This window comes from Montipora capricornis, chromosome 12 (assembly GCF_036669925.1).
Source record: "Montipora capricornis isolate CH-2021 chromosome 12, ASM3666992v2, whole genome shotgun sequence".
NCBI lineage: Eukaryota > Metazoa > Cnidaria > Anthozoa > Scleractinia > Acroporidae > Montipora > Montipora capricornis.
The window spans coordinates 31285883-31307437 of record NC_090894.1 but is presented as its reverse complement, the minus strand read 5'-3'; the positions used below and the strand labels follow the sequence as shown (position 1 = coordinate 31307437).

Genomic DNA, 21555 nt, shown 5'->3' with positions numbered 1-21555 from the left:
TCATGAGGTTAAGTGGCCAGTCAAAACAGAATTTGTAACTGAAAATCTAAACATCTATGAGACACAAAAACAGCTTTATCGCAAATAACAATGAAGTTTTTTTTACTATCTGAATGGTTTTGGGTTAGAGTAAAGCGATATATTGTTGATATATGTTAGTTTTAAACGGGCTATGTCACACAAAATGATTTAATTTCATGACATTCAAAATTCCCAAAAAGCATGAGTAATGTAAACAATCTTTGCACCAGTAAGTCGAAGCAATAAATTGGATTAACAAGGAACTTACATGTAAAGAAATATTGTTGGCTTCCCAAATAAACTTCATTTTACGCTATAATGACAAAACAGATCTTTTCTTGACGTTGAAAACCTTGCTACCTATCAATTATTTGACAGAAAGAAAACATTCCTGTCATTTTTATAAAACGTCATCCCTGTAGCACATTTCAACCCACTTATGCAAATTTGTTAAGTTCGAATATTACACAACATGATGAATTCACAAAGGAAAATCGGACAAAAAACCTTTTTCCAGCGAAAAATGTATTAAAATAAAAAACATATAAATTTGCTATTAGAGGCAAAAAACCCATAATTCCTCGATTCGCTCTGACGAAGGGCTCACGCTCGAACCGTCCGCTTTTAGAATCTCTGTACGGTGGCCAATTTACATTATCAACTCGGTTGATAAAACCAAATTTTTGTATACTACTTCCCCACCGACGCAGCACCACAGTTTCTTCAACAGAAAACACAGATGTATTCAAGGTGTTCGATCCTTTCTCTAAGTTTTCTAAACCCATATCCAGCCAGAATAGAAAAAGTTACCAGAGAATTTGCCATTTGGTTTCAGTGTTGTACATAACACTATATTCACAAAATATTGACATCTGACGGGCGAAAAGATGCAATTGTTGTTGATGCCCCTTATTCGTCGCTTTTAAGGTAAATTCCAGATATTTATTTTTCCCAGCTTGTGTTGTTTATCGAATTGACGTTCTATTATTGAGCTCCAAAAGGGTATATTTTGTTTAAAGATCCAATAAAACACCATTCGCGTTTCATCGACTTCGTTGCCATTGTTTGTACTGTGTCCACCTGATGAAATATATGCATTTCCAGTACCCCCTGAAACGTACCAAAGATACGCGCACGATACTCTAGGCACAAAACCAATACTTAGCAGGGGAGCGACAGGTTTTTCCATCTTCCTTACACGGGAAAAAACGGAGAAATGACACCCATTTTTCGGCTGGTTTGCCATACTGGCAGCCCAGTAAAAAGTCGTGTCTAAGTATTTTCATTGGTCTTAATTGTCCTGTTAGACTACAGTTTTACATTTCTTTTACCATTATATATACGGCAAGTAAAAGAACAAAAAATAAATAAATGACGTTCTTAACTGACTTTCAGCGTGGGTATATTCTTTGTACAGACCCTCTTCATAATGGCCAAATAAAATATCTTTCTGTTTTAATACTAATACGCTTTCTAGCCTCAAAAAGTATTTGTTTCAAAATGAAGGCAGTAGGTTTAATTAACATAAATACAAAAGAATGTAAAGGAAGTCGCCATTTATGAAAGCGGTTTATGTTCTTAAAATTTTGGTTAATCTCCGTTCTTATAAAAAAAAGAGTATATATTGCATCTTTAATCAAAGGCGTATTACAAACAAGATGAAAACTCTTTTAACCAGGGTGGCCCATTCAGCAACTAGGCTGACATCCAGAGGGACCCTCCATATAAACAATAGAATCATCTAAAGTAAGTAAACTACGACTAAAATGTATAAGTACTTCTGGTGAAACTTAGTAACACTAGAAATACTTAGAAACACTAGTATCCGCCCATCCTCACCAGGGTGGCCCATTCAGCAACTAGGCTGACATCCAGAGGGACCCTCCATATAAACAATAGAATCATCTAAAGTAAGTAAACTACGACTAAAATGTATAAGTACTTCTGGTGAAACTTAGTAACACTAGAAATACTTAGAAACACTAGTATCCGCCCATCCTCACCTCCCATCACAAATATAAAATTAGATATCGTGAAAACAAAATATGATAAAAATAAATAAAATTTAAAGTTAATTTAAAATTCAAATACCTAAGAAGTATCTTTTCAAGCGACTTTTGAAAATACTAAAATTGGAGGTTTCCTTGATTTCTTTCGGTAATAAATTAAATATAAGTTATCTTGAATATCTGAATTCCCTTTTACTGTGACTTTAGTAATTTTAGGTAAAGTTAAATGAAGGCCACTTTTTGTTCTAGTATAGGAAGAATGAAATTTAGTCTTCCTATAGTAAAGTAATTACTATAGAAACTAGGCGATGGAGGCATCTAAATGCTAGTATACGCCGCGCACCGGTGTCTCAGTTGGTTGAGCTCCGGGCTGTCAAAATGTCGATATAGAGGCTAGCCTAGTTTCATGCTTATGCCTTGAAGATATACGGGTAAAGAAAATACTGAAGAAAGATGGGAGCATATTAAATGAAATTTAAACATAAAAATGAAATTTAAATAATATATAACATCAAGGAATTTCAAAATGTTAAAATCTGTAAACAAAGAAGAAGTATGATCACTATACTGGGAAAAGGTAATGCTTCTTATTGCCTTTTTCTGCAATGCAATTAACGGATTTAGAGTAGTTACGTTAGTATTGCCCCAGATGGTGGCAACCGTATATAAGAAAAGGGTAAATAAGAGAAAAAAACATCTGTTTTAAAATAGTAAGAGAAACGTAATGACGCAACTTAGTTAGGAGCCCAGTAACCCTGGAAATACACCTATATAGAGAACCTGGTTAAGTCTCACACCGTTAAAACATCAATACTTGCATTCGGAGTTAAATGCGCACGGCCTTGTGCATGACCTTTTTTACGTTGAGATGTCGTAGATTGGAATCCTGCCTGCGACTCTGATTTTAAAGTTGTCCGCCCTTCACCCCTTGCCAATAAACAACTTATGCATTAAAAACTACCGGTATTTGGTTTGAAATGTAAGCGCATGGTTAAAATGTTAAAAGTCTAAACTGGTCTATTGACAGATTTTCAACAGTGCTAGAGAGATCTGTATGGAAATACTTACTGTAGTCAGCAACGGTCCGCTGAATAGAAATTATCACTATAAATGAAAGGGATAAAATATCATTAGAATCGAATACTAGTAAAAAATGAAGACATGGATCTTGATATTGTCTGTCCACGTTTATCGGAAGAAACAGACAATATAAGTTTAAGCAGTGCAATAGCTAAAAATAGTGTCCACAATTAGTTGTTAGGAGCTAAATACTTTGACACTTATTAAAGTCATTCTTTCATTGATTCATTCATTTATTAATTCTTGGTAATAATGAAACTGTGAGCTGTTTGTATACATAATACAAGATCTGATTGCCGAAATAGACTCGCCTTATAACTCTCGTTTCTTTCGCTAGAAGCATGAAACTCTATGTAGCGATCTTCCAATGTGCACAACCTTACAGTACGTAACTTTAATGTTATGCCAAACGACTGTGCTTCAAAATTATTTTACAAGCTTCCAGCAAAACTTGGAAACAGTACTAATCGTTGTGACTTTATACATAAGTAAAAAAAGTATTATTATTCACTAGCTAAGCTATCGGTATGACTGTTGTTTGTTTCCTTAATAGAGTTAGCTTTTTCTTTCTTAAGGCATACAGTAATTGCTCAGAAGTATAGTTATATAAATTTCAGGACGCTGTCTACTGATTCAAAGGTATTTTTGCCTCGATTTACCATCATTTTTATTAGTATTTTAGTCTAGTTGTGAGGTAGGTTTGCATGCCTTTTAATTGAACGGTTACTTGTAGGATAGTAGTATTGATTTTGAGGACACCCGCGCACTTAAACACGACGTTTTGATACTACACCCGACGCTAATTGCAACCCCACTTAAACACCACGATGTTTTAATACTGCACCCATTTGCGGCCACACCAACGCTAAATTGCGGGGTCAGCGAGTTTCGCTTAATCACAGTTTCACGCTTGTGTGAAACTATGCATTGAATTTTGGTAGCTCAATTCAGCTATTTTATAATGCCCGTAAGTGTAACAACCGCGAGTCTTCTCTGTTTAAATGCCGTTTAATAACATAAGCTATCACTTTGCCGACTACATCTCACAACGTGGCACTACAAAAGACGATACTTATGCACATGTGCGAAACTGAACTATACTGGAATTGTCGGAATGCTGGACTGGATATTACATTTCTCCCTTTTTCCAGAGACGGTCTTTTCCTTAAATAAAACGCAACTAGAAAACAATGTCCTAAATGTCTAATGTTCTACGCTTGAACAGAAAATGTTCAGGACATATAATGTCTATGTCCAGTGAGCATAAGCCTAGTACAGTCTAGGTAACATAGTCTTTCAGATAGTCTGGTCGCCTCCGATCACGCCTTGGTCTGGCTACACCTGCTGAGGACTCAGTTGGTTTGTTCTGTTCCGTTTTGTCACTGCTGTTGGTTTCGACCATTTCCTCTGTGCTGGAGATAATCTCCTCTCGGACTGACTGAGGGTTGGCATTCAGCAGGATTTTCTCTCTCCAATCCTCTGTGGTCGGTTCTCCTTCCCGGTCGTCCCACTCTTCACTGGCATTGTCTTGGACCAAAGCGTTGGCAATCTTGAACTGGTTTGCGTCCCGATACACTTCCCGTCCATCTGTGATTCGACGTACGGCAATGCTTGATCCGTCGGTTCGGATTACGGCGTAGAAAGCTGGTTCATATGCTGTGGACCATTTGTTCCTCTTCTTTTGCTTCAACAATACATGATCTCCTACAATGAAGTTGTGTGCCTTAGTGTTCCTGTTCTCAGCATTCTGTTTAAGCTTCTCTTTGTATCTCTCATCCCTCTCATTGATGGCTGTGTCACGAGCATTCTCGCTGCTCTCCCTCGTTTGATGGTCTAATTTGGTTCTCACTTGTCTGTTCATGAGGGCTTCATAGGGTGCTATTCCGGTGGCAGGGTGTGGTGTTGAGCGGTAGCCTGTCAGCATTTCTTGAATAGCTATGCTGCTATTCCCGCCTTTAAGGTGGGTGATCTGCTCTGTCTTATTAAGCAGTTTCATGAAGCTTTCCGCTTCGCCATTAGCACGTGCATGTTCTGGGGTGACTCGATGATGGTGGAATCCCTCTGTTTTAGCGAACTCTGCAAACTCTCTGGAATTAAACGGTGGTCCGTTGTCACTTTCCAACTGTCTTGGGGTGCCATGAGTGGCAAACATTGTTTTGAGCTTTTCCTTGGTTGGTTGAAAAGCTGTTGAGTGGGTCTTCGCGACTTCAGGATATCTTGTTCTCTTGTCTATGGCTACTAGATTATAATGGCCATCAGGGTATGGTCCACTGAAGTCTACAGCTATGACATCCCACGGTTTCTTAGGTATGTCTGTGACTTTGATGGGTTCCTGCCTGTGCTGCTTTGTGGTAACCTGGCATTCGTAACACTGTCCAATGATCTGTTCGATCATGGTGTTCATGGTTGGAAACCAATACTTTGCTCTTATCATTTGCTTTGTTTTGGTCGTTCCCAGATGTCCGAGGTGGTGTGCAGCCTTAATGACTTGTCTCTGCAGGCTTCTAGGGATGATGATCTGATTCATACGAAAGAGTAGGCCATCCACTGTATACAATTCATTCTGCACACTGTAGAATGGTGCAATGTCTGGGTCCTTTTTGTAACGTTCCCAGTCCCCGGTTAGTATCCTGGCCGACAGTTTTTGAAGTTGGGTATCTTTGCAAGTTTCTTCCTTGATCTGATCTACAACGACAGCATGCTCGGCTTTCAAGACATATTTGATTACTCTCTCTACAGCATCCTTTCCTTTCTCTGGCAATGGGTGTCTTGACAGGAAGTCAAGGGGGTCTGCGTCATCTTTTCCAGGCTCATAGATTAGCTCGAAGTCGACATCTTGCATTCCCATCACCCATTTTTCAATTCTCGGTGGGAGTCGCATGGCTGCCTTGTTAAACAGTGGGAGCAGTGGCTTGTGGGCAGTGATGATCTTGAATTTCGGTGCTCCAAGGAGGTAAATGCTGAACCTGTTCTTCGCCCAATGTACTGACAGGGCGTCTTTTTCTGTCTGGCTGTACCGTTTCTCCGTGTCGGTCATAGTACGACTAATGAAGTGAACTGGCTGGAGACCACAACCTGTCTCTTGGAATAATCCGGCTGAGAGCCCTTCATGGAAACTGGCTTCCACTCTCACAACGATTGGTCTAGCTGGGTTGAAGTATGCCATTGTGCTTTCACTAGTTATGCTTGCTTTCAGGTCCTCAAATGCTTCATTCTCTTCTGCTCCCCATTTGAACTTTGTATCTTTGTGGGTTAGCTTTCGCAATGGTGCAGTTAGTGATGCGTATCTTGGGATGAACTTTGAAAGGTATCCCGTCATGCCAAGGAAACTTCGCACCGCTTCTTTTGATTTTGGTGGACTGCTTTCTTTGACAGCTCTGATTTTGTCTGGGTTTGGCTTTAATCCGTCTTTCGTGAATTTGTGTCCGTAGAACTCTATCTCCTCGACTCCAAACTGGCACTTGTCAGGATTGAATGTGATTCCAAAATCCATTGCTCTCTGCAGGACTGCTTCCAATGTCTTGTTGTGCTCCTCCATGTTTCTTCCTCCTAGCAGGATATCATCCCGTTGGTTGAGGCATCTTGGTATGTCTCCAAATATTCGGTAGATAGCTTCGTCAAAGAGATCTTGCGAGGCTTTTGCTCCAAAGATTAGACGTTTTGGTCGCATGTTCCCCCACGGGGTGCTAAAAGTGGCAATTTTTCTGGACTCTGGATCGAGTAGGAGTTGGTGGTACCCCTGCCGCATGTCAAGTTTGGAGAACACAGTGCAATCATGAAATTTGTACATGAAGTCTTCAACAATAGGTCCCTGGGTGATCCTATTTCTTTCCATGAATTGGTTTGGTACCCTGAGGTCCACGCTGGCCCTGATCATGTGCGGTTCAAGTTTCTCCTTGTCTACAGTGTTGAACTTCGGCTTTGGTTGAAGAACCAGGGGTGAGCACCATGTGACTGCCTCGCCTTCAGGAACTTCTTCGAATATCTCCTCTTCTACACATTGGCCCAGCCATTGCTTCAATGGCTCTTGCAGGTAGTAAGCCACTGGTCTCGGTCTTTGAGCTACGGGCACTGCTTCTGGTCTCATGCTGAACTTCGCATAGAACTCTTTTCCATTCTTAATGTCTCTAATCTTCCCGATAACCTTAAATACGTCACTGTATTGATCAGTCATTTCTTTGATTCCAGGTTTGAGATCTTTATCTCGCTTGACACTTTTGATGTCTGGTGGTTCTTCCTGGATTCTCAAGTCATTAGTCTCGGCGAAAGAACCATCTGCTCTGATCTGTAACATACCCAGCTCTTGAAGGGTACTTTTGCTGATGAGGGGTGGGGAGTTGATTCTTCCTCTGGTCACAGCAAATCTTACGACTGCTCCACAGGTCTGGTTCCTTATTGTGGCTGTAAACTCTCCTTTCACGGGTAGCTCACTCTGCAAGGTGCTTAACTTTACTCTGCTCGGTTGTAGTGTAAGTTTCACACTGGACCGGTTTGTCAATGCTTTACAATGGTGTTCATCCATGACATTTACTTCTGCTCCGCTGTCAGGCTCAGCTCTTACATCAACATCTTCTATCTTCACTGATACGGTTCTGTCTTCACCATCGGTTTTGATTTTCTTCACTTGCTTCAGGTGTCTTACGGCTTGGCAGAAGAACTCGTCATCGGAACTTGTTGAGTTGTCGGCATCTTCTCCTTCAGTGGTTCTCTTTACACGGCGCTTGTGTCTTGAATTCTCTAGTGGCTTGTGATCGCGTTTTTGGTCGTTGCCTTTCTTACTGTTGTGCGGGCCTTTGGACTTACACACTGAACTGAAGTGGTTGAACTTTTGACATTTCATACATTTTTTTCCATACGCTGGACAGTTCTTGCCTTCCTCGTGTGTGTCTGTTTGTCCGCAGTATCCACAAGGTTGCTTTCCTTTACCGCTTTGTTTGTCCTTGGGTGAATGCCGCTTCTCGAAGCGTCGCCCAAGTTTCTTCACGTCTTGATGAATTTTCATTTCGCTTATTTGAAGTGATGTGTCTTCAATTTGAGCAGCTTCGGTTAAAAACCGTGTCAAATCCCATTTCTTGTTGATGACTTTTTGTATAAACGATCGATTCTGTGTTGTTTGGATGAGGTGTTCCAAGATTCGTTCATCGCAATTGGCTTCGAATTCGCAGTCATTGGCTTTCTCCCTCAAACGTGCAGCGTACGCGTTCGTTGTTTCGTCATGTGTCGGTCTTATTTTGAGGAATACGTATCTCGCGTAGTGTTTATTTTTCTTCGGTTTGAAGTAGTCATTTAGCTTCTTTCTCAACTTGTCGTACTCGTTAGCGCCATCTGTCGGGGTTGGTAAACTTTTCTCCAGGCGAGCGATCTCTTTCCCGCCATAAATGATGAGTGCATCTTTCTTGTCGAGCGGTTCCGTAATCTTGAAGTATCTGAATCCCCGTTCGATTTCTTCAAGCCAGTCGTCCCACGCTTTCCCTTTTACTATCGGGTCATCTCCTGGGATAAATGGTTGAGATTTTAGATTTCTCGTTGCCGTGATAACTTGAACTGGAGCTGCTGCGCCGGCATCTGCTTGTTCCGTGTGAGACATGTTTTGTCGATCGATCGATTCACGCGTTGAAGTATTTTGCCTGCTTGCCTCTCTCGCTGAGCTTCAGACTTCGCTTGCTAGATTTCTCTTGTAATTCAACGTGTTTATCCTCGTCGCCAGTGTAACAACCGCGAGTCTTCTCTGTTTAAATGCCGTTTAATAACATAAGCTATCACTTTGCCGACTACATCTCACAACGTGGCACTACAAAAGACGATACTTATGCACATGTGCGAAACTGAACTATACTGGAATTGTCGGAATGCTGGACTGGATATTACAGTAAGAGTAACTTGTTATATCGTCTTTGAGGATGTATCGGTTATCATCAAAGCATAACAATGACACTTTTTTCAGCTTACAGCTCCCAAGTCGGTGATGGTCGCTGGAAAAATTATGTTCTTTACTGTCTCTTATCCGATTCTGTAATATTTACACGCGAAAAACTGTATGTTTAAATATTCACATAATTCAACTTCTTATTGTTCTCAGAAAAACAGGAAGTTAATTATTTTTATTGTTTTCAAGTCATGTGATAGTTGTAGGGTTTTTTTTAACCAATCAGAAATGTACCCATAAATTTACCAGCCGATGCTTTTTTTGATATAAACGTAGATTTGATAAATTTTCTAATAATCATCAAGTGAAGATCGGTGTGCGTTTCAAGGATATTTTTATCCCGATGCAAATTTATGTGTTTTCGCTATTTCTTATCTCATTCTGGAACGATGTTATTTTTTTGTTGGAGAGAAGCGATAGCTGCGTCAAGCTGGCTTTTACTGACGGCATGATTATTAGCGCTACCGTCTTTGATTACCAAACGATCTTCTGTGTCTAAATGACCATTGTCGTTGATGGGTAGCTCGGTTTTATTACGACTCCAACTGGTGGAGTAATTGATGTACTCGACTGTGAATTCTATTTTATTACCGTCTTTGTCTAAAACGTCAGGGGCACCCAACGAGAATATAGTTCAAAAGCACTTAAACATAGCATTCTTAAACGTATTTTATTTTTGAAACAGTAGATATAGGCATATTTATATCTCCTAAAAATTTTCATCTGTTCGGATTCCCTAGCTGAAAGTCTACTGATCCGAAAAATATAGTGATCAAAACTTACCTTTTCGAATATTTCAGCCAGATAAAAGGCTCTCGAAACTTCTAGGTGACCTTTTAGGGTAAAAATCCGTTAAAAATAAGCAATTATACCACTTTTCAGACGTTCGAAAATCCAAGGAGAGGCAGGCAGGCAACAAATGTTCCGAAACTTCTAGATCTCAAATCGTCTTCCGAACAGATATTTCCCGAAAATTGACGCTGGGTACCCGTAAAACGTGATCACCGTTTTCATCTAAAATGTAAGGCATTGTTTATTATTACATTATATTATTTACACGTCAACTGCTTGATAAACGAGTTTAAATTTACCATTTACGAATCTAAGGAGACTGATTGATAAAATATTTGTAATCCTGTTGATGACCAACTTTACAGGCAGAGCAGTATACTGAAATGCCATTTGGTAGGATCTGAAATTACCGTCACTCAAATATTCATAATTTAGATGGACAAAATCGGTTTCATTGATATATTTGCCTTCGTTGTACATTTTTGATGAATACACTCCTGATTACAGTGCCGATAATGTACGATTCTTTAACGATTGAAGATAATGATGTTTTAGAAAGATCATGACTAAAACACCACACGACTACATACGGGTAACATACGAGTAACATACGAGTAACATACGGAACATACGGATACATACGAATACATACGACTAACATACGACTAACATACGACTAACATACGGATACATACGACTAACACACGAATACATACGACTAACATACGGATACATACCAATACATACGAGTAATACGAGTGTTTTTCTCATAAACTAAGCTCTAATTATAAGCCTTGCAAGCATTTTTGCACGTCAGCAAACACGTTCCCGGTTCAGTTTGAGGATGGGGGGGGGGGGGGGGGGGGGCGCCCCAAATGTTGATCGACGCAAACGTACTTCCAGAGAACATCCGACAAAGGCACCGTTCGGTACTATTACATTGCCTATCCTGACTGCGCGGAATTTTACCCTTTTTTAGCGCTCGTAGACAGAAAATTGCGCATTTTTTTCTGGGCGGCATGGCAGAAGCCTGGCCTGGCAGTCATAATCAACTATGAAAGCAACTTGTAACATCAACAGTTAAAATTTAACTGCTTTATTTGCACTGCTTTGGCCTGTAATGCATGTAATGCCTATATCTACCGTTAAATACCAAAATACGTTTAACAATGCTATGTTTAACTATATTCTCCTTGGGTGCCCCTGACCGTACGTCCGAAGAATTATTAGGCTGCGTGGCAGGCCGTGGAAAGGAGCGCCGGAGTGCACTCCGGCGCTCCTTTCCTTGGCCTGCCACGCAGGCTAAAGAATTATTTTTTCCTGATATTCTAACAACACACTTTTAAACGACAAATATAAACAGACATATAAGACTAAATAGCTACTGATTGTGTCATTCTGTGACTATTCAGTTGGCTTAAATCATAATGCAATCGATGGTTCGTTTGGTTTGCAAAACATGTGCTTTTATCTTTCATGTTACAAAGCTAAAGCAGATTTTTGGTATCATCTGCGGTAGCAAAAACACTTCACTTACTACTGTTAGTTACATCTACATCACGGTTCCTTTCTCGAATGTGTGATCTGTAAATCATTATTACGCTCTTCAATCCGTTCAGTGCACGGTAAAGATCGAACGTGTGAAGACCATCCACTGCGCGACAGGCTATTTTTTGCGCTCATCAGATTACCAGGCATGACCCCAGGCCACCAGTTTAATATCAAATATCTTTGCTCTTGTAACGCAAACTTTCCTTAGTCGGGGAAGTAATGCGTGATATTTTACTTAAGTTGTCGTTACTTTGCATAAAATTTACTGGTATGAATTTTACTCGTATATTTTCGTATTTTTTTACTCGTATGTATCCGTATGTTACTCGTATGTTAGTCGTATGTTACTCGTATGTGTCCGTATGTTCCGTATGTTACTCGTATGTTACTCGTATGTTATCCGTATGTACTCGTGTGGTGTTTTAGTCATGATCGTTTTAGAAACGGCGTCACCTTCCGCGGTTGGTGATCCTAGATTGATTATTCGTTGATTGCTCATGTTTATAGGCATGTGCATTTTAAAATACTGGAAAGAGGTGATCTCATAATGTCCATGTCATGATTCGTACTGTCTTTCAAACCATAAATCAATGCATAAATCGGAAGACTAAAGAAGAACTGCTGTTATCGTAATCAGCTTGAAAATTAACAAACAATCGTCTCTGCATTTCACCTCCTCCGTCAGACTATTGATTCAATATTGACCGATAATATTTGTAATCGGAATCTACTTTCTTCTAAGGGGAAATGTAAAGTTCCTGACTAAGGTCTCGACGCTGATAATGAAGTTGAAGATTTCGGTTTCGGTGATTTATTTTTGGAACCTGTTTTACCACAGCAAGAAAAACAACCTGTTTCCACACCACCCACCTATGAACAATCGCTGAAGGATGTTTTGGAAGGCGAAAAACATTTTTCTGAAGCGGACCTTCCTGAAGATCCTCCTGAATATAAAGAAGAAGAAGTTGATTGTGGATTAGATGATGAGGCCTTCAAAATTACGATTCCGTTGAATAGGTACTGAATCGACCTGAAATGACTCAACTAAAGTACGTAAAAAAATCTCAACAATGTCATCAATGTGGCTAAATTCAGACGAAATCAATTCAAAGGTTACAAGGCTTCTGTAACCAAACGATTCAACAAAGGTTCGATCTCTGAGGCCGTGAGAGAGATGGAGAATACGAGAATAGACAATGCCAGAGGTGTACTGAGCGAATACATAAAACACTATGAAAATAAACTCACCAAAACCGGTTCAGGGCTTCGAAAGAGATAAAAAGGTGTTAGCGTTGTGTTCTTTAACGATTCAAAACAGCTTCTCAAAAAGTTGGAATTGATCGTTGGGGAAACTCTCGCCGGTAATACAAGGAAGCATCGGCGTGCGAAATATGGGAGTCGCAATATTGGATGCATTGTTGAAGGCATGAACAATCAATAAATCTCAATACGACAATATATACAAAATTATTTCAAAGTTTGATCGATGTTATTATATTGCGTACATAAATATGATGGACAGAGAAATTGTATTGTCGAGTTATTCAGTCAAAGACGTGCCTTTCAATAAACCCGAAATTTCATCACAAGATTCACAAGACCGATAATTTTACCAAGTAACCAAGAGTATCGGCTCGGTTTAAATAGGGTCATCAATATGCCTTTCACTTGGTTCAATGTTACTCCAAGTTATAAACATCAAACAATAGCATATAGCGTCGATGATGGAACAAACTTTCAAGGTCTGGTTTTTCCACCTGGCCTTTGGACTTATACTGATTTCGATAGCTATATCAAACAGATCACCGGAAACGATAAGATATCTCTGACGTTTGATGCAAAAACATTCAGAGTCACGATAAGATGGCCGGATCAGGTCTCTCTCAATTTGACAAAATCGGCTTTCAATGATCTCATCGGTTTCGATTAAAAAATATATTTAAACGAAACTCTTATCGGTAATCGAGTGTCTCAAGATACCGATGTTTTAAATACCCATTGTGATCTTATCAATGATACATTAGTTGACGGCCAAGGTACTGATATTGTTTACAGTTTCAGTACGAGCGTTCCTCGACCATCTTATTCTTTCACATTGGAACCAAGACGGGTCACGTATAATCCCATCAACAAAACCACTATATCTTCGATAAGAATGTGGGTAACTGACGGAAAAAGACGTTTGATCGACTTGAATGGATGTTGAAAAGAGTAAAACAACAAATGTAATACAAATGAAACCGTATGAATTCACAAGATATATCCAATGTGCGCAACCTTACAGTACCTAACTTTAATGGTACGCCAAACGACTGTGCTTCACAATTATTTTACAAGCTTCCAGCAAAACTTGGAGACAGTACTGATCGTTGTGACCTTATACATAAGTAAAAAAAGTGTTATTATTCACTAGCTAAGCTATCGGTATGACTGTTGTCTGTTTCCTTAAAAAGAGTTAGCTTTTTCTTTCTTAAAGCATACAGTAATTGCTTAGAAGTATAGTTATATAAATTTCAGGACGCTGTCTACTGATTCAAAGGTATTTTTGCCTCGATTTACCATCATTTTTATTAGTATTTTAGTCTAGTTGTGAGGTAGGTTTGCATGCCTTTTAATTGAACGGTTACTTGTAGGATAGTAGTATTGATTTTGAGGACACCCGCGCACTTAAACACGACGTTTTGATACTACACCCGACGCTAATTGCAACCCCACTGAAACACCACGATGTTTTAATACTTCACCCATTTGCGGCCGCACCAACGCTAAATTGCGGGATCAGCGAGCTTCGCTTAATCACAGTTTCACGCTTGCGTGAAACTATGCATTGAATTTTGGTAGCTCAATTTAGCTATTTTATAATGCCCTTAAGAGTAACTTGTTATATCGTCTTTAAGGATATCGCTTATCATCAAAGCATGACATTGACACTTTTTTCAGCCTACAGCTCCCAAGTCGGTGATGGTCGCTGTAAAAATTATGTTCTTTACTGTCTCTTATCCGATTCTGTAATATCTACACGCGAAAAACTGTATGTTCAAATATTCACATAATTCAACTTCCTATTGTTCTCAGAAAAACAGGAAGTTAATTATTTTTATTATTTTCAAGTCATGATATAGTCGTAGGATTTTTTTTTTTAACCAATCAGAAGTCCAAAACGTCAGGGGCACCCAACGAGGATATAGTTCAAAGGCACTTAAAACATAGCATTGTTAAACGTATTTTATTTTTGAAACGGTAGATATAGGCATATTTATATCTCCTAAAAAATTTTCATCTGTTCGGATTTCCTAGCTGAAAGTCTATTGATCCGAAAAATATAGTGATCAAAACTTAACCTCTTCGAATATTTCAGCCAGATAAAAGGCTCCCGAAACTTCTAGGTGACTTTTTAGGGTAAACATCCGTTAAAATTGGCAATTATACCACTTTTCAGACGTTCGAAAATTCTAGGAGAGGCAGGCCGGCAACAAATGTTCCGAAAATTCTAGATCTCAAATCGTCTTCCGAACAGATTGACGTTGGGTGCCCCTGAAACGTTATCCCCGTTTTTATCTAAAATGTAAGGGATTGTTTATTATTACATTATATTATTTACACGTCAACTGTTTGATAAACGAGTTTAAATTTACCATTTAAGAATCTAAGGAGACTGATTGATAAAATATTTGTAATCCTGTTGATGACCAACTTTACAGGCAGAGCAGTATACTGAAATGCCATTTGGTAGGATCTGAAATTACCGTCACTCAAATATTCATAATTTAGATGGTCAATATCGGTTTCATTGATATATTTGCCTTTGTTGTACATTTTTGATGAATTCACTCCTGATTACAGCGCCGAAAATGTACGAGTCTTTAACGATTGAAGGTTGGTGATCCTAGATAGATTATTCGTTGATTGCTCATGTTTATAGGCATGTGCATTTTAAAATACTGGAAAGAGGTGATCTCATAATGTCCATGTCATGATTCGTACTGTCTTTCAAACCATAAATCAATGCATAAATCGGAAGACTAAAGAAGAACTGCTGTTATCGTAATCAGCTTGAAAATGAACAAAAAATCGTCTCTGCATTTCACCTCCTCCGTTAGACTATAGATTCAATATTGACCGATAATATTTGTAATCGGAATCTACTTTCTTCTAAGGCGAAAGGTAAAAGTTCCTGACTAAGATCTCAACGCTGATAATGAAGTTGAAGATTTCGGTTTCGGTGATTTATTTGTGGAACTTGTTTTACCACAGCAAGAAAAACAACCTGTTTCCACACCACCCACCTATGAACAATCGCTGAAGGATGTTTTGGAAGGCGAAAAACATTTTCTGAAGCGGACCTTCCTGAAGATCCTCCTGAATATGAAGAAGAAGAAGTTGATTGTGGATTAGATGATGAGGCCTTCAAAATTACGATTCCGTTGAATAGGTACTGAATCGACCTGAAATGACTCAACAAAAGTACGTAAAAAAATCTCAACAATGTCATCAATGTGGCTAAATTCAGACGAAATCAATTCAAAGGTTACAAGGCTTCTGTAACCAAACGATTCAACAAAGGTTCGATCTCTGAGGCCGTGAGAGAGATGGAGAATACGAGAATAGACAATGCCAGAGGTGTACTGAACGAATACATAAAACACTATGAAAATAAACTCACCAAAACCAGTTCAGGGCTTCGAAGAGACAAAAAGGTGGAAGCGTTGTGTTCTTTAACGATTCAAAACAGCTTCTCAAAAAGTTGGAATTGATCGTTGGGGAAACTCTCGCCGGTAATACAAGGAAGCATCGGCGTGCGAAATATGGGAGTCGCAATATTGGATGCATTGTTGAAGGCATGAACAATCAATAAATCTCAATACGACAAAATATACAAAAATTTTTTCAAAGTTTGATGTTATTATACCGCGTATATAAATATGATGGACAGAGAAATTGTATTCTCGAGTTATTCCGTCAAAGACGTGCCTTTCAATAAACCCGAAATTTCATCACAAGATTCACAAGACCGATAATTTTACCAAGTAAAAGAGTATTGGCTCAGTTTGGATTGGGTAATCAATATGCCTTTCACTTGGTTCAATGTTACTCCAAGTTATAAAAATCAAACAATAGCATATAGCGTCGATGATGGAACAAACTTTCCAGGTCTGGTTTTTCCACCTGGCGTTTGGAATTATACTGATTTCGATAGCTATATCAAACAGATCACCGGGAAACGATGAGATATCTCTGACATTTGATGCAAAAACATTCAGAATCACGATAAGATGACCGGATAAGGTGTCTCTTAGTTTGACAAAATCGGATTTCAATGATCTCATCGGTTTCGATTAAAAAATATATTTAAACGGAACTCTTATCGGTAATCGAGTGTCTCAAGATACCGATGTTTTAAATACCCATTGTGATCTTATCAATGATACATTAGTTGACGGCCAAGGTACTGATATTATTTACAGTTTCAGTACGAGCGTTCCTCGACCATCTTATTCTTTCACATTGGAACCAAGACGTGTCACGTATAATCCCATTAACAAAACCACTATATCTTCGATAAGAATGTGGGTAACTGACGGAAAAAGACGTTTGATCGACTTGAATGGAGCCGATGTTGATCATTGATCTTGAAAAGAGTAGAACAACAAATGTAATATGAATGAAACCGTATGAATTCACAAGATATTTTCATCCAAAACTTGGCAGATTTGTTTACAAACACAAAGGTCCGGTATTATTGTTGACAATATTTTCAAACCTGTGAAAGCCGTTCGCTCTTCAGTCTTTAAAAAGGTGGCCAAGCCGATGGCCAAAAAAGCAGTTGAATTAGGAGTATCAAATGCTGGTGATAAGACAGGTAAAAAGGTCGCTGAAAAATCTGGTGATCTGATTATGAAGAGACCGTCTAGAATGAGAAGCAATTCTGCTCCGACGTATAATCACCCTTGGGGGCACAAACTCATCTCCCGTGACGAATAGCGCCAGCGCTGAAAGCGTCGATGTGATTTTAAATCGTTCGATATCCGGTAACGTTATTAAAATAAAATTTATAAAATTATTTTATTTTATAATATAAATGGCTTTCCGATCAAGTGAAAATTTGCAAAGAAATGAATATGTTCGTTCTCTATTAGATGCGATAAGAGCTCCTGCAAACAATCAACGTCTGGAAAAAAATGGATACAAATTCACAGTCAATGACGGATCTTCATTTTTCGATTAATATAATGGATAATTTAAAGTTCGTTTTAAACTTCAAAAATTGGCTGATGGAGAAGGATATGCAGCTGCAGATAGAGTAACTGTTATCAATGGTGCTCACAGTCTTATAAAACATCTTATGATCAAACCAGCTGGAAAGATCGTCCATGATACCGACAATCTTTACAATGTGAATTTTGAGAAGAATCTTTTGGAGTACTATGACGATTACTCAAGATCGGTTCGAAAGAACAGCCTTTGGTATCTGGAATAATACGACTGCTGCAAACAACACAGGTTTTGAATAACGTAGGCTTTTAGCTCAAGCAGTTAACAATGTTGGCACAGGTTGTGCAAAAGATGTCAACGTTATCATTCCTCTCAATCGCTACTACTTCTTTGAAGATTTCGAGAGCAAAATGTTGGTTCCTATGCAGATTCAATTTAACATCACGTTGAATGAAGATGGAGAATTGATTCACGTGGCAATGAAACCGATGTAGGAGGAGTCGTTTTGGACAAATTCGAATTATGGTTGCCGAAATTGATACCAAAAGACAGTCTGTACGCAAAGTTCGTGAGCGATTTCATGGACGAGTCGAAATGGAAATATTTAATATCAAGTCTCTCCTCCAACAAGAACTAGCAGTTATTTTCAAATTTCAGCTTCCATCGACAATGTCAAGCATGTATTCGTTTATCTTAATAAAAGTTACCATGACGCAAATGGATCAAGGGAGGCAGTGTAGCCCAGTGGTTAGAGTGCTTGCCTTGAAATCCGGAGATCCCGGGTTCAAGACCCGCTCTGACCACTCCTGATAGTCCCCGGTTTAACTTCCCATCTGCACTTGTAAATAGCCAACTGGTTTGTCTCCGGCCAGTTGGGATTCTTAACAGTTGTTGTTCTGTTCTGTTGTTTCGTTGTGTTTCATTGGCCCAGAAAAGCCCCTAAGGGGAGCGGTCAATTAAGTAATTATTGTATGTATTGTATAAGAGACAACTCGTTATATAAGATGGATACATTTTCACTCGACGGCGGAGCTTCCCTGTCGAACTGCAGACTTGAATACGGCAATGGTGTGTTTTATCCTGAATTAGAGTACTACAATGAAAGCAAAGTTCGAATATTCAATGATCTGATGGCTTATGCGATGAGAAAAACGATATCGATTACAATTCAGGAACTCAACTCAATCTGGCAAATCACAACAATTTGTATCCACTTCTATATATATGTATTTTGTTTTGTTTTTTTTTAATTTTAATTTTTAATAACACACAAGGAAGTTACAGTAATCATCACACCTATACATACAGCAAAGCAGCATACTAGTAAAGTTCCACTTATATTTTTTGATCTATCTTTTCAAACAGAAAAAGTCACAAGAGATCCAAAACAGTTGACATTCAGATACAGATTAACAGCAGATACTGGACAAAATTTCAGTGTTCATGCTGTTGTTCTATATGAAGAACAGATAGCAATCGATAAGATTGAAAATCGGAACTTGTCATAGTCTGAAGGCGCAGCCCACGGCCTCGCTTCGCCGTAGTCTGTATTCATTTTTTCTAATTTATTATGTAAAACATATGATATTAAATATAATATAATATAAAATATGACCCAACTTTATCAGATAGACGTAAGACTGTCACCAAATCAAAAGAGCAGATTGCTTTCCAAAATCGAACGGAAATCACTCTAAGATTGCGCAATGATGCATTGACCGGTCCTGATAAATTGTATGTACCTGCAAATGTTGTCAAACGATTGAACACCCGAAGGGAGTCGGGAAAAGGGATGGATGTCAAGCTATCCAAAACCAACATTCGAAAACAAGTCGCGTGAAATTTGTTGACCTCGATTCTGTCGATGGGAAAAACACCGTTGCCAACTCTTGGAAAAACACTCGGTCTCAGCGCTTTAGCTGGTGCTGCTTACGAAGGAGCAAGTCAAATCGTCAAGAAAGTATCAGGTAAGGGATCTCAAGCAGGCGGTTTTTTTAGACCATACGATAGGATGTATGAGTTGATCCTACATAAGGAGCTATTAAATATGAAACATACATACATACATACATACATACATACATACATACATACATACATACATACATACATACATACATACATACATACATACATACATACATACATACATACATACATACATACATACATACATACATACATACATACATACATACATACATACATACATACATTTATTGAAACTCCCCCATAGGGGCTTTTCAGCCACAATGTAAAAAATAGTCATGAATAAATTACCTACAATAGAATAAAAATCAACATGGACATGGAAATAGAATTAATAAATAAAGCTAAGATTTATATACAATTGGGGGGGAGGGGGGGGAATAGTTTCAATAAATTATTTTTAAAAATATTTAACGAGGTAGCGTCTCTAACGGATTTTGGAAGCTCGTTCCATGCTTTGGCTCCACGAAAGCTGAAAGATTGTTGCCCTGTGGCAAGGCGACATTTGATCAAGTCCAAGTCGCTTCGGTTTCTTGTGGCTCGGCTATGAATCTGAGAGCGCTTCTTGAACTTTTGCGATAGATACGCGGGAGCGCCTTCGTTATTAAGGCATTTATACATCATGATACAGTCATTAAACTTGAGTTTGTGGGTGATGTCTAGCCATCCTAATGATTTTAGTCTCTCGGAGATGTGATCGTATTTCTTAAAGCCAAGGACAATTCTTGCTGCAAAGTTTTGAAGAAGTTGCAGCTTTTTAATGTTTTTCTTTGAAGTATTACTCCATACTGAAGAGCAATAAAGTGGTTATTTAAAGACGAAAGAGTGAATTAGCAGTAGGATAGTTTTCTTATCAAGCAGGTATTTTATGCAGTTAATCATAATCAACTTATAGATACAGCTGGAAGATATCTTGTTGATGTGGTCGTTGTAATTCAAGCTATTGTCGATATAGACTCCGAGGTCCTTTGCTGTGGTGACAAGCTCAATGTGCTTACCCATAAGAGTTACGGATAGGGTCGGTAGTGTCTTTGTGAGTTGAGGTACTTCAATCACCAAAAGTTTAGTCTTATCGGCAGGTTGAGTAATAATGCGTTTCTGCAGCACCATTTGGTAATTTCCCCGGGGTCGTCATTTAGCATAGAAACTGCATTAGTAGTTTGGTTTGGTGGCAGGGCAAGAAGCAGCTTGGTATCATCATCGTATCCCATCGATTGACAGTGATTAGGAATAGATAACAGGTCGTTGACGTATAAGGTGAATAGCATTGGACCCAAGATGGATCCCTGGGGGACGCCATAGCTCCAATTGCTCTGAGACAGCATTTCCAACCCTCACTACCTGCTTACGGCTTGATAGGTAACTGCTGAACCAGGCAAGCGCAGATGAAGATATTCCAATTCTACGGAGCTTTGCTAGAAGTATATCGTGTCGTATGCTATCAAACGCTTTGGTCATGTCAAGCAGCACCACAACTGATATGCGCTTCTCATCCATATTCTTCAGGATTTCATCGGTGAAGTGGAGTAGCGCAGACTCGGTAGAGTGGGATTTTCTGTCGCCACTTTGGAGGGGATGTATGATGGAATGATCTTGTAGGAATTGCACAAGCTGTAAATGTGCAGCTCTTTCATATACCTTCGATATTATTGGTAGGAGTGAGATAGGACGAGAATTTGATGGATCATCTCGATCACCCTCATTATCTTTGATGCAAGGTACTACTTCTGCCAATTTCCACGATTCTGCAAAAATACCGGAACGAAAAGAACAGTTGATTAAATTTGTAAGTAGTGGCAGTGTAACAGCAAGGCTAACAGTCACTTTGTCAGCTCCAGGAGCTTTTTTACTGTTAGGGAAAAACAGGGAAAAACAGTCCGTTCAACAACATTCCTGTTCTGGGAGCAATACTGTGAAACGCAACTCTCTGGGCTTCCACAAAAATGTCCCATCGATCAATCACGATCTGGTGGA

At 39.0% G+C, this 21555-nt stretch overlaps 2 protein-coding genes across 8 annotated transcripts in view; one reads left to right on the top strand and one right to left on the bottom strand.

Annotated features, from left to right (window-relative positions):
• The window catches only part of LOC138026961 (MAM and LDL-receptor class A domain-containing protein 2-like), a 136724-nt gene extending 119840 nt beyond the window's left edge, over positions 1 to 16884 (bottom strand). Inside the window, exons 1-3 of one of the 3 annotated variants that reach the window (XM_068874443.1) lie at positions 16043 to 16884; positions 15666 to 15738; positions 3099 to 3134 (exon numbers count right to left, since the gene is read on the bottom strand). In XM_068874443.1, coding sequence (XP_068730544.1) covers positions 3099 to 3134; positions 15666 to 15708 — 79 coding nt within the window. In that variant the 5' untranslated portion in view covers positions 15709 to 15738; positions 16043 to 16884. Of the gene's footprint in view, positions 1 to 3098; positions 3135 to 12249; positions 12324 to 12627; positions 12745 to 15665 lie in introns of those variants that run through there. The other 2 variants (XM_068874441.1, XM_068874442.1) reach the window with 2 other exon arrangements.
• LOC138026968 (uncharacterized) overlaps positions 15195 to 21555 on the top strand; it is a 41119-nt gene continuing 34758 nt past the window's right edge. Inside the window, exons 1-2 of one of the 5 annotated variants that reach the window (XR_011127373.1) lie at positions 15195 to 15255; positions 15634 to 15771. Coding sequence is in view for 1 of the 5 variants with exons in the window: in XM_068874453.1 (XP_068730554.1) it covers positions 15231 to 15255 (25 nt within the window). In the remaining 4 variants the exon portion in view is untranslated. Of the gene's footprint in view, positions 15256 to 15536; positions 15772 to 17516; positions 18315 to 21555 lie in introns of those variants that run through there. The other 4 variants (XR_011127374.1, XR_011127376.1, XM_068874453.1 and 1 more) reach the window with 4 other exon arrangements.